General features: G+C 47.6%; 1 protein-coding gene across 1 annotated transcript in view; it reads left to right on the top strand.

Annotated features, from left to right (window-relative positions):
• The window catches only part of XIRP1 (xin actin binding repeat containing 1), a 32,145-nt gene extending 17,419 nt beyond the window's left edge, over positions 1-14,726 (top strand). The window contains exons 5-7 of the mRNA XM_086742379.1: positions 3,048-3,208; positions 4,438-4,491; positions 6,042-14,726. Of these exons, the coding sequence (XP_086598505.1) occupies positions 3,048-3,208; positions 4,438-4,491; positions 6,042-13,733 (7,907 nt within the window). The 3' untranslated portion in view covers positions 13,734-14,726. The remainder of the gene's footprint in view (positions 1-3,047; positions 3,209-4,437; positions 4,492-6,041) is intronic.
• The last annotated feature ends 647 nt before the right edge of the window (positions 14,727-15,373 follow it).

Here is a 15,373-nt window from a genome sequence, read left to right as displayed (position 1 = left end):
GTCCCTACCTTGCCATGAAGAGCTCCCATCTCCTAGAGGCAGTTTTTAAGAGAGTTTTTTTCAGCATGGCCATGTCTTTGCCAAGGACTTGCATTCTTTTTCCCAACCAGAAAGGCTGCAAAACTGTGCTTGGTTTTCTTTCCGCTTTAAAGCTGGCGAGGCTGAATCTCCCCAGCTCTCCCCATTGCTCTTATTGGGAGGCTTAGGCAAATCTCCTTACCTTGAAAGGAAGACAGCATCTGTTTTCCAGACTGATTGGACCCCTTTTGCCTTTCCAGTAGATAATTCAGCAATGTAGGAGAAAAGAGAGATTCCCAGACAAGATTTTTCAAAGCTCTCTTCAAAGCTTTCTGCAGCTTCAATGCTCTTCTCACAGGCCATAATAAGGAAAGACCATGAAATCCAAGGTACCTTCGCTGGCAATTACTTAATTTTCCATTTTTAGAGAGTGAATCCCTTCAAATGGATGCCTCAAGCCTCCAAATGAAGGAAGAAGCCACTGCAGCAGATAGAGGGGCTTGTGTTAGCAGCTCTCAGCACCAGCTCCTGTAAAAGCAGTGTCTCAGCAATGCCTTGACTTTCTCCTCCCCATTTCCAGGCTGTTGTTCATCTCAAAAAGCCAGCAATCTAGTCAAAGTCTGGGGTCTCTTGAGCAGAGCGAGGAAAAACTGATGCAACTAGAAGATGGTTTATCTTGCAACCTTGCAGCCTATCTTAAGATGCACCAGATCTTCCCCAGAAGTGCCACTGTCTCCACTGGCTGTAGGTGGATAATTCATTTTCATACAATAGTTTGGCTTGGAAGGGACCTTTAAAGGCCATCCAGTCCAACCCCCCTGCAAGGAGCAGGGACACCTCCAACCAGATCAGGTTGCTCAGAGCCCCGTCCAACCTGGCCTTGAATGTTTCCAGGGATGAGGCATCCACCACCTCTCTGGGCAACCTGGGACAGTGTTCTACCACTCTCAGTGTAAAAAATTTTTTTCCTAATATCTGATCTGAATCTACCTCCCTCTATTTTGAAACCATTACCCCTCATCCTGTCACAACAGGTCCTGCTAAAGAGTTTCTCCCCATCTTTCCTGTAGGCCCCCTTTAGGTATTGGAAGGCCGCTATAAGGTCTCCGGAGCCTCCTCTTCTCCAGGCTCCGTTTTAACTCAGTGTTTAAGCTGCAGGCAGAAGAAATCAGGGAGAGAGGTCCCATATTTACATGGTGACTTATTAAAAAAAGCATCAAGGAAATATCTTTTTCTGTTTCCGCCCTTGGTGTCCTAGCGACCTCTGGCAGAATTGGGCAGCTAAACCCGTACTTCATCCAGCTGCTTCCTCCTGTATCCAGCCTCAGTTCTGCCTCAAAACACCTGTACATCTGCAGGAGCAGCTGGAACCAAGGACAAAAGAAACCTTGGGGTTTGGAACCTTCCAGCAGCACGGTGTCTGACAAGCTCACTGGGGTCCCTCTCCTCTTATCTCGATGGCTTTTTGTTGCATGTCTGTGCAAGTAGGATCTGCTATTTCATTTGAAACACCAGCTCCTGGAATTCTGTTAGTGTGTGACATTATCTGTTGCCATTTTAAAATAAAAACAGATTAAATAATCATCAATATTTTAGAGAAAAATTTGAAAATTTGAACTCGCAAGCCAGAAAATGAAAAAAAAAAAAAAAAAGGTCATTAAGTTTGTTATTTACAAAATCTGGTGATTTGGGGAGTGAGATTTGAGGGCAAAGAATGCTAGAATTGCTGCTGTGCTTCCAATGTGCACATATTAAAAAGTACATCAGCCCTTTCCTGGCTGTGCAATAGCTGGATTTGTGGAGAGAGAGCCCATTGTTCAAACAGAAAGCTTTGCAAATACCACACTAAATCCGAATGCAGCAGTGCAAGTCTGCAGATAAAAGGAGAACCTTCTCGTGTTTTTACAGCCGTAACAGAGAAATTACGGCCCTGACTAACCTGGAGGACTGAGATGCATCACATAGGTGTAAAGCTCTGTGTGTGTCTGTGGTTGGAGGTGGAGATGGCCACCCTGCTGACACCTAGCAGATTAGTGCAAAAAGAAATTCCTTAGCTAGAATTTGGTGTTGCGTCTTTCTTCGAAAAGTAAACCCGTCAGTTTTGAAATGAACCGCTCTTTGGGGATGGGTACAGCTCTCATCCTCAGAGGGAGAGGTTGAGGGGGGTTGAGGAGGGTTGAGGACCAAGGGGGACAGAATACAACAGGTGGGAAAGAGGGAGCACGGCCTGAGCACCATCCGAAAGTGTGACCGCTCCAACCACCCAGTCCCTCTGTGCATCCCTCAGGAGGTCTGGCTAACAGATCATCCCCTCCCAGAGTCTCCATTTCTCTATGAAACAGATACTTAGCTGTAGTCATCTCCATGGGAGGCACTTGAACAAAGGTGGGAGGAATGCTGAATATCTTGAATATCTCAGCAATGCCATGCTGGGCCCCAGTCAGGGAGTCAGGGCCCCATGGGAGCTGGTGCAGCTCAGAATAACAGATCTCTAAATTAGGAGCAGGATTCGGTCTTCTTGCTCTGCCAAAGACTCCCTGCTACATCTCTGGGCAGGTCCTGTAGCCTCTTCATCTCTTAGTTCCCTGAAACAAATTCTCGGAGGAGACATAAAGATAAATGGGTGTAACTGCTTGTGAGGCATGCTGATGGGAGAGCGATGTGGCCATGAAGTGAAAGAAATGGGAATTGTGTCATGTTGAACACACACACGTAGATCCTTCACGTCCTCTGACTCGCCCCTGTTTGGTGATGGCCTTGTCCAGGGACGCAGGGATGGAAGCAGGCTCTGTGCCCAGTGTGTTACTGTCATCCAAGCTCAATGTCCATTTCAGCCATGAAAGAGGTGGAAATGTCCACATTTTCTCCCTGAAACGTGGGGAGTGGGGTGGGAGCTGCCAGGGGAAATCGGTGTGCAGACGGTGGAGATGCCCTGCAGAGCCCTTGGTAGGCAATGTTCGTGCTCCATGTTGACCATGCATTTGTATCTTTGGCGTGTAACTCACCGTGCACGTCTGTCCCTGTTTCAGATGAGAGGACGCGGTCATTTTTAGCCATATCGGACAACACTAGCCACATACTTCACCAAGGACGAGGGAGGTCCTCCTCGCGCTCCGTGAAGGAGCTGTCAGCTCTCTATCTCTCCCAGACAGCTGCTGCTGCTGCTCACGCCGGCAGCTCCACGCAGCCGGTAAGAATCGCACGCTGCCGTCCTCCCCCTCCCCAATCACCAGTGGCATCCAAACAATGTCCCGTCCCAGCAAGTGGCTGTAAGAGGGTGAGAGAGAACATGTCTGGTTTTGTAAATCCAGGGAAACGCAGCATTTGGTTTGCCAAAAATGAGCACCTTTCCCTCGCCATTTGCAAATATTGTATAAATGTTATCAGAGGTGCTGATCTGTATGTATGTGATGTATAAACTGCATATACACACACACACATACATACACGTTATATTCATGCACGCACACGTCTACACCCACTAGCCCGTGCAAACAGCTCATTCATACATAAGATTTCCACTTCATTTGTGAGTGTGTATATTTACACACTCACATCCATGGAGGAAATACTCAGCACACACCAACACGTACATCTCCGTGCCATGTCCATCCCAACACATGCACATATATGTCCATATATGTCACACACAGGCATAACTTTACAGTGAAACCTCCCTGTGTTCCTCTGTTTATAGTCCTTGGTCTGGGATCCAGGGATTTAATCACTTACTTCAGGCTGGTCACTGGATCACGGGATAACTCCGGTTATAAGGGTTACGAGGCACTGAGCAACTTTTTTTCCCATTTCCCCACCTCCACTGGTGATCCAGGAGTAACGTGGGATGTGATTGCACATCTGGACCTTTTCTGCAGGCACGTTCCTGCTCCCTCCCACTCTCAACCCTTTGCAGGGTCCCTGTCCAGACACACAGCCTCTTGAGCGTGTGTCAGGGCTCTGTACTGGAGGAGTCCGGACTGACGACATCCTCATTGAAAATAAATGAGTGGAGACTGTAATTGGAAAATTACAACTGGTTAGCAGCCTAAGGGGAAAAAAAAAGCAAAATAATTTCAAAACAATGAATTGCACAATCCATAATGTGATTGCAATTGTAGATTAGTTTTATTTTTAAAATATTGATGTGTAAATAAAAACACAGGCTAAATCAAACTCTGGAGAAATCAGTGCTTGTTTTGTTTTTCCCCTAACTCTAAACAAATGTGTTTGGGGTTTTATCTGTTGACTGAGAGTTTTGGTAACAAATATTTCTGATCAAGCTGGAATAAGATCGTTTTTCCCAGCTGTACAACCAAGAAAACCCCTCACCTGTAATGGTTTTCAGGTCTCTGTAGTTAATACAGAGATACACACACACACACCTCAGTTTGATGTAATTTCTCCTCCTGTCTTTTCCAGAGTACTCTGAAGGACAACTCCATTCACTCTCCCTACAGACAGAAAAAAAGCAAGGTAAGAAAAGTTAAAAATAAGCACCGTTATCTAACCAAATATTTGCGGACTGTGGTGGCGTGTGATTTAAATATCCACACAAGGCAACGAGAAGCACTTTCATACTGAATATAGCTATCAGCTGCTCGGTCGCCCTGCCCCACGTTCAGAAGTTCTTCACAGATCAAAAAAAAACCCCATTTATTTTAAAAAGTGCATTCAAAGTATGTTATGTGAAAGATTTGTGTTTTACACTTGCTGCAAAATATGCTGATTTTGGTATTATGTTTTGGTTGGTTTTTTTTTTCACTAATGTTCAATACTTATTTTTAGCCGGAACAATCTGCGTGTAACAGAGTGAAATAACACCGCGCGCCATGGCTTTGAGCAACAACTAATAATATTCCGGGCATAACTCTACAGACGTAACTCCACAGGCATGCCAAGGGTCAGCAGATCTGTTTGCTGAAAGGAAAGCCACCAGGATTAGAGTCTCTTTTAGATAATGGTCATAGGCCCCAGCTACCTTCCCTTTGGGTAGACGCCAAGCCAGCGCAGGTCGCAGGTATTCAGTTCAGCGTTCAGCACCCGGGCTTCTGAAGCTAAGGAGAAAAAAAATGCAGAAAGTGAGGCTGAACGGTGGGCTCAATGGCCATGGTCCACCCCATCACAACTGCAGCCTCTGTTCATTTTGGTATCCACGCTGCTGTGAGTTCAAGCTGAGCTCAAGCTGACCGAGTCTAAAGAGGTCTAACTTTTGCTGGCCCCCAGCTATGGTTCTTACCCCGACCTCTGGTCCCTCAGTCTTGCTTTTTCCTCCTAACAGAGGAACTTCATTTAAGTTTCTGATTGTTCTTATGCATCTTTTCTTATGCAAATGGGGTACACGTGAAAGTCCAACAGAAGAAGCCATCCATCAGACAAATGTCCTTCCCCAGGTCCGCACTCCTGTGCAGTGAGCAGCCCACAGTGCCACCAAGACCCATCGTATCAGCTCACTGCCCAAAACCAGGCTGTCCTCACCAGCTCAGTTTGACATTTTTGTTTGGTTCCCTGTCCCCATTTTCTTCTTGAGACTTCTTCACAAATAGCTCCTTGGCTTTCTCCTGCACCCATATCCTATGTTCCCAGACTCTCTGCAGGTCCTCACCCTGCCCTGGACATTTGGGAGTGGGAGGGAGAAGTTAACTTTTAGTGTGCTACTCTAAAACAACTGCCTTCACCTTGTTCTTGTGGTCACTCTCTTGCTGACACAATCCAAATCAGGCATCTCTGTTACGCTGTAGCTGGACTGAATCCTGGGGACTGTAGACTAACCACCACACACGCCTGGATTAGAGACCTTGCTTTAGAGCGCGTTGCTGTGGAACCAGAGCTAACACGAAGCCTGAAGCGTGTGCAGTGGTGTGATGCTTTGGTGTGCTGTGTTCTACTGAACCAAAGGTATGGAGCTCAGTAGGTGCATGGATTTCCCTTGTTGGCTGACTTTTTCCTTTGCCGTTCTCACTACTAACAGCCACGGGGTTGGGTGGTAAGAGATTGTGCTGACATTTAAAACTATTTCCCTAAAGATGGCAGAGGCTCAGAAATCATCTAAAGTTGCCATCAAGAAAATGGAAGACGACTTGCCTCCCCCTCCCGCCCTTGGCTCTGTCCAGGTCATCACTCCAGGGAGCCAGGATCTCAACCCACTCCCTGTGCCTCCTCCGAAGCAAGCCTTCTCCAAGTTCTACCAGCAGCGTCAAGTGAACGAGCTAAAGAGGCTCTACAGACACATGCATCCTGAGCTAAGGAAGAACTTGGAAGAAGCTGTGACTGAGGACCTGGCAGAAATGCTTAATACCGAAGATCCCAACGCACAGGCGTCTGTGAACCTGGACAAAGTTCTTCCAGGAGAGGTTCAATCCATGCGCTGGATTTTTGAGAACTGGGCACTGGACTCTATTGGGGACCATCAAGGCACAAAGAAGTTGGCGGAAGAAGAGATCATTCCCGGTGGGGATGTAAAAAATACTTCCTTGAGGTTTGAAAGCCAGACAATCAACGGGGACAGTCTGTCAACATCAGCCAGGGTATCAGAAACAGACCTTGCCAGAGGAGATGTGCATACGGCCCGGTGGCTGTTTGAAACCCAACCACTAGACTCACTAAACAAACTGTATTCTGATGAAACTGAAGTGCAGGAGGCAGTTCTCAAGGAGCCTGTCCAGGGAGGCGATGTGAAAGGTGCCAGACAGCTCTTTGAAGCACAGTCCTTGGATGCTATAGGGCGCTGCTGCTCTGTGGAGGAGAAGAGCATCCTACAACTCAAGTCAGAAATCCAGGAGCTAAAAGGTGATGTTAAGAAGACTGTCAGGCTCTTCCAAACAGAGCCCCTCTGTGCCATTAGAGACAAAACTGGGAACATCCATGAAATCAAGTCTGTCTGCCGAGAAGAAATTCAGAGCAATGCAGTCAGAACAGCTCGCTGGCTGTTTGAGACTCAGCCCCTGGATACCATCAACAAGGACACTTCCAAAGTGCAAATAATCCGTGGAATTTCATTGGAAGAAATTGGAAGGCCAGATGTCAGCGGAGCGAGGTGGATATTTGAAACTCAGCCTCTGGATGCCATCAGAGAAATCACAGTTGAAGAACAGGATTTCAAGGCTTCAACAGATTTTGTCACAGGGGCAGATGTCAGTAAGCAGAGAATGCTCTTTGAGACCCAGACTCTTGATTCGCTGAAAGGAGAAGCTTCAGAAAGCATTGTAGCCAAAGAACAAGTCATTGGAGGTGATGTCAAATCTACGCTCTGGCTATTTGAAACCCAGCCAATGGAAAGCCTGAAAGACAATTTTGAGGTGGGCCGTTTAAAGAAAGTAGAGCTTTCAGCAGAGGAGAAAGGAGATGTGAAGCAAAGAAAACATGTCTTTGAGACCTGTCCCCTTGGCAGCATCTCCAAGACATTTGAGGAAGAAATTCCAGCCACCACCATGGAAGAGGTAGTGAAAGGGGATGTGAAGTCCTTCAAGACCCTGTTTGAGACTCTCCCCTTAGACAGCATTAAGCAGGCTGATGCTGAGCCCATCACCAAAGAAGAGGAGAAGATTCCAGCTGGTAATGTCAAAGCCAACCAAATCTTGTTTGAGACAACACCTCTGTATGCCATCAAGGATAGCTTTGGCAATTTCCATGAAGTTACCTCTGTAAGCAGAGAGCAAATCATCAGTGGTGATGTCAAGAACTACAAATGGATGTTTGAAACCAGGCCCCTGGACCAGTTTGATGAAAGCACCAAGAAAGTGGATATAATACGGGGGATCACAAAACAAGAGGTTGTGGCTGGTGATGTCAGAACAGCCAAGTGGCTCTTTGAAACTCAGCCCATGGACGTCATTCATCACCAAGCCACACAAGGTGAGGAGCATCCCTCAGTGAAGCGGGAGATCTCTCAGCGGGGGGATGTGAAGACCTGCAGGTGGCTTTTTGAGACCCAGCCCATCCATACCCTCTACGAGAAGGCTGAAAAGAAGCAGGAGGAGGATGGCATTATGCCCCAAGCTGATGTGAAGTCATACACATGGATGTTTGAGACTCAGCCCCTGGACTCCCTGAAAGGCCAGGAGGAGCAGTATTTGCAAGTCAGTAAGGCATACAGTCAGGAGGAACTACAAGGAGTTGATGTCAAAACTGTCCGGCACCTGTTTGAGACTGAACCCTTGGGCAGCATTGTTGTCGGAGAAGCTGACCAAAAGAAAACCGTGCGGTACTCCAGTCGTGTGGAGATACAGTCTGGGGAAGTGTCTAGAGTGAAGGAGTTCTTTGAAGCTAAGCCTTTGGATACAGCCACCAAACCAACATCCCGGAAGGATGATGGGACAATAGAAGCTGGATCCGTGCACAAGTTCACTTGGCTTTTTGAGAACTACCCCATGGACTCCCTGAAGGACAGCTCTGAGGGCATCCAGGAAATCCCTCCAGAGAAGGATATTAAAGGGGGAGACGTTGGAGGCAAAAGGTTCGTATTTGAGACGTATTCCCTTGACCAAATACATGACAAAGTGGATGAGACTGAGCTCCAGAAGATCCAGAAAGACACCATGAGCAAATCTGATGTCAAGTCCTGCACAATGCTTTTTGAAAGCCAACCCTTATATGCTATCCAAGACAAAGAGGGGGGATACCATGAGGTCACCTCAGTGCAGAAAGAAGAAATCATGAAAGGTGATGTGAAAGGTGCTCGGTGGTTGTTTGAAACTAAGCCTCTGGATCAGGTCAAGAAAGGAGAAGAGGTGTTTGTGATTAGGGCTGTCACCCAAGAGGACATCAAGAAAGGAGATGTTCAGGCTGCCCGGTGGAGGTTTGAGACGGAGCCTCTTGACTCCTTCTCAGGGGGAAAGACGTCTGTGCCCAGAACAGTAGACGATGTGCAGAAGGGAGATGTTCAGTCCAACAAACAACTCTTTGAGTCTCAGCAAGTGGGCCAGAAGAAGTACGTGAGGATGGTCAGTGTCAGTGATGTTCAACGAGGTGATGTGAGGACATCCACTTGGCTTTTTGAAAACCAGCCTGTGGACTCCCTCTACGGGGATGCAGAGAGAAGCTCATCTATCAGTACAGTGCAGAGAGAGGACAGCCAGAAAGGAGATGTAAAACGCTGCACCTGGCTGTTTGAAACCCAGCCAATGGACACCCTTAAGGACCCAGAGGTGACAGCCAGTGCTGGAGCTCAAGAAGTGATCCCTCGCGCAGATGTGAAAAGTACAACGTGGCTTTTTGAGAGCACACCCTTGGATAAATTTAGTGCTTCTGAAGGTAGTATAGAAACAGAACTGAAAGAAAGGACCATGAAGGAGACTTTAGAAACACTCTGCACTTGCCAGGCTATTCAGCATGATGGGATCCTCATTGAAGCCAATGATATGGAGAGTGTGAAGATGGTGAAGTACCAGCTCAGTAGCCCAGGTGCTCCAGAGATCCTGAAAGAGGAGATTGTGGGAGGCCATTTGCAAAGGATCATGCTGCAGCTCCTGCATAGGACCAATGTGGAAGCACAGAGTGTGCTGGTGGAGGAGGACAGAGAAGGCAAGATCAAAGTAAGCCCATTGCAGCTACTGGACCAGAGTGAAGCTGTTAAAGGCAAAGAGGACTTGAGCGGAAATGTAGCTAAGGCTTTACAGGGTCTCCTCAGTCAAGATGCTTCCATCAAAAAGGGGATGGTCTTGCAAGAGACAAAGTCGGGATCAGTGAAGATGACTCTCTACTCTCTCCTGTTCCATTCTGTCCAGCAGAAAGTTGTCAAGGGGGATGTGAAGTCAACAATAGGGAACCTGTTGGCTTCTTCTCAGGAGCAGAAAGCAACAGCAACCATTAAGCGTGAGGACAATGAGAAGGGAAATGTCCAGCTTTTTGCGAGCTGCATTGAGAAAGGAGATCTAGACTATCTGAAGAATCTCCAGCAGGAGTCAGAAATACAATCCCTCATCTCTTCCCAAGCGGAGCAGGGGCCAGATGAGAGTGTCCCACGGGTTGTGCAGGGGACTAAGATACACATCTTACCAAGTAAAGAACAAATAGAGAAAGTAATTGCAGAGGGTGAGCCCGGGGCTGTGGAGGGAGCAAAAAAGGTATTTGCATGTGAAAGCGTGGGCAAAGAGAGTGCATTAGAGAGAGAAGCTGTGCGTGCAGCAGGTGTGACAGGCACCACTGTGCAATGTCTTGGGAAGCCCCTGCCTACAGCGATGGGAAAGGAAGAAATTCTGTCGGGAGGGCTTAAAGTGACTACAAAGTCAATCCAAAGGGTTGCAGATGTCAGCAAGAAGGCAGAGAAAGAAGCAACCACCACCGACGGTTTGAAGGAACCCAAAGCTATGACACAAGGCAAATTTCCAACCCACGTGATGGCTCAAAGGGGAGAAGTGGCCGGGAAGCAGCAGAGCTTGGTGACTGGGGAAGCCAGCCAGACGCAGCCAGAAGAAAAGGCCCTTGGGAGTGATCTTCAGGCTGCAATGCAAAGCCTGAGGCTAGCAACAGCAGAAGCAAAAAACATTCAACACCATGTCCAGAGCAAGCTACAGAGGAACAGGGAGGAGGTCCACATGGCCTGCAGGCAGCAGGCAGCCAGCACACAGGGGACAGTGACCCTTCAATCAACCGTACGCCAACAAGAGTCTGCATCCACCACGCAGGAGAGCACCAGCACTGCCATCAGGACCACCACCACTAGAGTCCAAGAGGCATCGAAGACCCACACAAGCGTGTCTCAGAAGAACATAGCATCACACAAAAAGGTCAGTGCTTCAGAGGAAGTACAGGGAGGACAACTGTTGAGCCAGGAAAGCCAAGTGGTGCCTAGTAGAGATTTTAGCATTAAGGATGGCCTTTATACTGCCACGCCTGTGAAAACCTATATAAACCCTTGTGCTGGGCCTGATTACAAAGAGCAATCAGTGCAAGAAGAAAGAGATGTTATTGTCAGAGGGGATGTACAGACAGCTATCAGAGCACTGCAAAGTGCCGCCACAGAACAGCGCCTGGTAGAAAAGGAGGACGTTGTCCGAGGTAATTTAAAAGCTACGCTTCAGTCGCTGGAAAAGTCTAACGTTAATGTCTCCAGAGGGGACTTTAAAGCCGCTATGATATACAGAAATGCAGGGCAGTCCTATTCTGTGTGTAAAAAGAAAAATGAGACTCAAGTCGTTAGTAACCAGACTGCTGTAGTGGCTTCAGGGTCACAGGCTGATAATGACTTTCCTCCTCCTCCCTCAGTTGCTGTGATGAAAGCAGAGCATTGCCCACCCTCAACTAAAGCAACAAAAGAAGGTGCCCTTCCACTACCAGCCAGCAAAGATGAAGCCCCAGGATGTTCTGCACCACTCCAGACCCCTCTTCTTGCCCCCCATTCTCTGTCCTACAAACCCAGTGATCAGAGTCCTGCAGAGAAGCCCAGGACTCCTCCAAAACCAGAAATCACTGCCCCACCTAGGAGAAAACCTGTTCCCCCTCCAAAACCTGAGCACCTCTTACACGAGGCACATTCCGCCTCTGCAAACAACAGCACAAGCAGACCAACCAAACCCATCCCTCCACCCCTGCCTCCAAAACCTCCAGGCTTGAGGGAGATCAGCAAGCCAAAGCCTCCCCCCACGGAGCTGGGATTAATCTGCATGGAAGTAAGTGAACAATTAGGCCATGGGGAGGTTCAGGCCAAATGCTGCACTTTGGAGACATCTGTGAACAAGCCTGTCACCATTCAGGGTACGAGCTCTGAGAGAAAGCTGCCAAAAATGCCTGCCAAAACCCCTCTTCAATTAGCAGAGGAAAGATACAAGGCCAGCAAAGGAGGACAAGGAAAGGTGGAACCAGACAGTGCTAAGACTGCAAAGCCAATAAAAAATGGAGCGGCTAGTTTTGAAGTCGAGCAGGGAATGGTGAGCGGGAAAACAGCAACTGCAAGAAGACGCCCAGGTGAGGTGGTTCAGAGGCATATAGAGCCGTGCCAAGAGGAGGATGGGTGCTCTTCAGTATCACATCCAACCTGTCCTGGTAGACCAGAGACCCTTAATGCACCAGGACAGACTGAGCCAAGCACCTCCCCTGTGGGCCACACCACTCCTCCAAAGAGAGGAGGTGACATTGCACAAAATGCCTCATCCAAGGTGGAAAGGGAAAGTGTGTCTAATTCTTACGGATCGTGGGATAGTCAGAGAGCTGTGCAGCAGGTGAATGAGAGGAAGCAAATGTGTCATTCAGTGTCCTCCCGTCAGCAGACAATTAACTCCTTCAAGGAGCAACAGCAGGAGAATAGTGAGCAATTGAAATGTCCTGCTGGGGAGGTAGAGACACTCGCCCAAGAGAAGCCAGCAGTTGTTATGAGAGAAAAAACCAAGAGAGAAACAGAAGATGAGCGTCGGAAGAGGCTGTCAGTACACAAAGAGGAGATCATGAAAGGCAATGTCAAGGAGGCTATGGAGATCTTTGAGAACCTCAGGAGGCAGGAGGAACTGCAAGAGATCTTGACTCGGGTGAAGGAATTTGAGGAGGAGACAAGCAAAGTGGATGTGAAAGCTCTGAAGAGCTTCTTTGAGAAGGTCCCTGAATGGGTTGTTCGTCAGAAAGCCCACCAGGCCAAGCAGCAGGACAGAGCTGAGACACTGGCGAAGGAAGACACTGACAGTGTCTCCTCAGTGGACTTAGTTTTTGGGGACCTGGAACGAGCAAGTGCTGAGATTATCCACCTGAAGGAGCAGACACTTGCCCGGCTCCTGGACATCGAGGAGGCCATCAAAAAAGCTCTTTATTCTGTCTCTAGTCTCAAGTCTGAGTCAGACATCGCTGGGCTCTCAGGGCTGTTCAAGGAGTCTCTGGGGAGCACCCAAAGCTCTGTGAGCAGCAGCAATATCCGTAAAATCAGTATTGTCTCGAGCAAAGCCAAGCAGGAGGGAACCACACTGGAGACAGGGGAAACAGCATCTGTGGAAGGTGCAAAGGTGGCAGAAAAGACCGAGGTAACCAAGGCAGAGCTAGAGGTCCCCCGCCTGGTTCAATCTCGTGTCAGCTCTCCGTCCTCGCCTTCCTACATCACCATCGAGTCTGCTGCCAGGAAACCAGCAGAATCACCCAGGGCAGCGCATTCCCCCTGTGATGTCCCTTCACCAGACTGTCCTGACACTCCAGGAAAGAAGGATGCTTTTGCTCAGGACAGCTTTAGCTCCTTTAACCATCCATCAGCAGGGTCTACTGGGCATGACGTGACCTCCTCTGAGAAAAGACCAGAGCCCATCCAAACAAAAGCTGGGCTGAGCTCAGTGAAGCAGCACACCCTTGGCAATGCCAACCATCCAGTTTGTGAGAAAAAGTGCCCTCTGGACACCTCCAAAGGCAACTGCCACTGTGCAATGAAAGGAGGTTTTTCGGACTACTGCTCCCTGAATGTCCCCAGCCCACAAAATCCACGGAGGCAGAAAAGCATCTTGGAGCTGCAGACAGGACCCGATGGGTCCAAGCTCTATGGAGCCACCCGAACTGTCATGGAGCAGTACGAGGAAATGGACCAGTTCGGAAACAAGATCATCACTTCGTCCACCACAGTCACCAAGCAATCTGAGACACAAACATCTTCCACATGCAATGTCGTCTCTCATCCTCCATACGAGGTGTCTGCCTCACCCATGTTTCAGAGGTACTTGAAGAGCCCAGGTGAAGACTTCCACACCAACGGCAATTTTCAGGAGCCAGGAGTGGTCTTTGTCACCTTTGGCAACTCCAAACCAAAGAAATAGGAGATTCTGGAGAGCAACAGAGAACTGTATAAGACAAAAAAAAAAAAAAAAAAGAAAGTCCATAATTAAAAAAAAATATCCTGGTTTATCCACATTACACACAGGGATTCATCTACATCCTAAGGATTTCTCAGGGTCATCATCTTGGTGTTTGCAAACAGACAGGACAAAAGCAGTCTGCCTTGACACCGGAGGAGAACAGCCCTCACTTGGCCAACCCAACAGACTCGGTGCTGCACCACAGCCCAGAACCCTGACACTGTGAGAAGCACAAGGGAAAAATCCATCCATGGGCACCTTAGGGTAGCTTTTTCCCCCTAGAGTGTTTGGGGGGTGGAGGGTATCGGGCTTCTCTGAACTGAAGTAGAAGAAAGGATAGGCAGGATCAATCAAAGAATCAGCCAATCTGGTCTTTGGCAAACAAACACCTTTATGCTATCTTCTTTTTCTAATTTCAACGCAGACTTTTCAAGAAGGGCACCCTAAGCACACATATACACATGCTCGTATTGATGGGTGGGTTGTATAGGTTTCCTCTTAGCCATTAACAAAAGAAAAGGAAAAAAAATCTCAAATGGATGTCACTATTGGGGTTAGGGAAGGTATTTCTCAGTTTATTTTTCTGTTCTTGGAAAGTACTTGATGTTACTGAAAATTGTCAAGCCGAGACCTACAGCTTTTATCAGTGCCGTTCCCCCAAAGAAAGATGCTATGAAAGATTCTCTACCTGAGTCAGAATGGTTACTGCTTTCCTTTCTTTATTTTTAGAATTGTAATTTATTATTCAATATATACAAAAACCTTATTTTAGATTTTCCATGCCTTCATACTTGTTTACTGTTTAAATTCATTTTGAGATTTTGTAAAGCAGTTTTCTTTTTATTATGACTTTGTTTTGTACATTCTCAACTCAAGATTTTAGATATTTTGTGGCTTTTTTTTTTTTTAACTTCTATTGCTGCGTTCTGAAGGTAAACATTACCTCTAAAAATACTTTGGTCTGGTTGAGTTTCTTTTCTTGCGTGGTTGTTTCTTTTCAAAGTACCTAGAAATCATCTCTGAACCAATTGCACCCCGTGTTGAGAACACTGTAAATCGCTGGAGGGATGTAGTCTACGTCTTTACAACGTGGGTGGATTAACAGCCCTGCAGAAAGAGGCATTCATACTTTTGTCTGAAAACTGAGTTGAGTCCAGGGCAATATACACCACCCAATCCGTGACCCTGTGTAGGCATGTGGAGACTGGGTAGGATGTATAGATCAAGAAAGGTCTGAACACGTGCCTGTACCCATTTCCTCCACGTCAGAAAGCAACAGAGGTGTTGTGCCCCCCTAAGCCTTACAAGGAGGGGCAGTTGATGAACCAGCAGTCCCTCAACTCACATCACAGGTTGGCCTCAGCTTGGGAATGAGGTGAGCAAGCAAGAGTTTGGTCCAGGTGTGGGAGAAGGTGAGGAGCCTACAGAGTGACTGGATGGTTTCTCAGGGAGCTATGTCCTATAGCCTGGCTCAGACTTAGACTACCAACCTCTGGGTCTGACTGTAGACCCTCTAGTTGATCTAGTTGATCTAAGCCATCTTGTCTCATCTCTTAGTGCATTGGTTTAGCTTTCTGCAGAATGGGACAGTAACCTTGCTC

The sequence above is a fragment of the Chlamydotis macqueenii genome, chromosome 2 (assembly GCF_036417535.1).
Source record: "Chlamydotis macqueenii isolate bChlMac1 chromosome 2, bChlMac1.mat, whole genome shotgun sequence".
Taxonomy (NCBI): domain Eukaryota; kingdom Metazoa; phylum Chordata; class Aves; order Otidiformes; family Otididae; genus Chlamydotis; species Chlamydotis macqueenii.
Note: the sequence above shows the minus strand (reverse complement) of the source record. Positions and strands in the feature narration are given on the sequence as shown.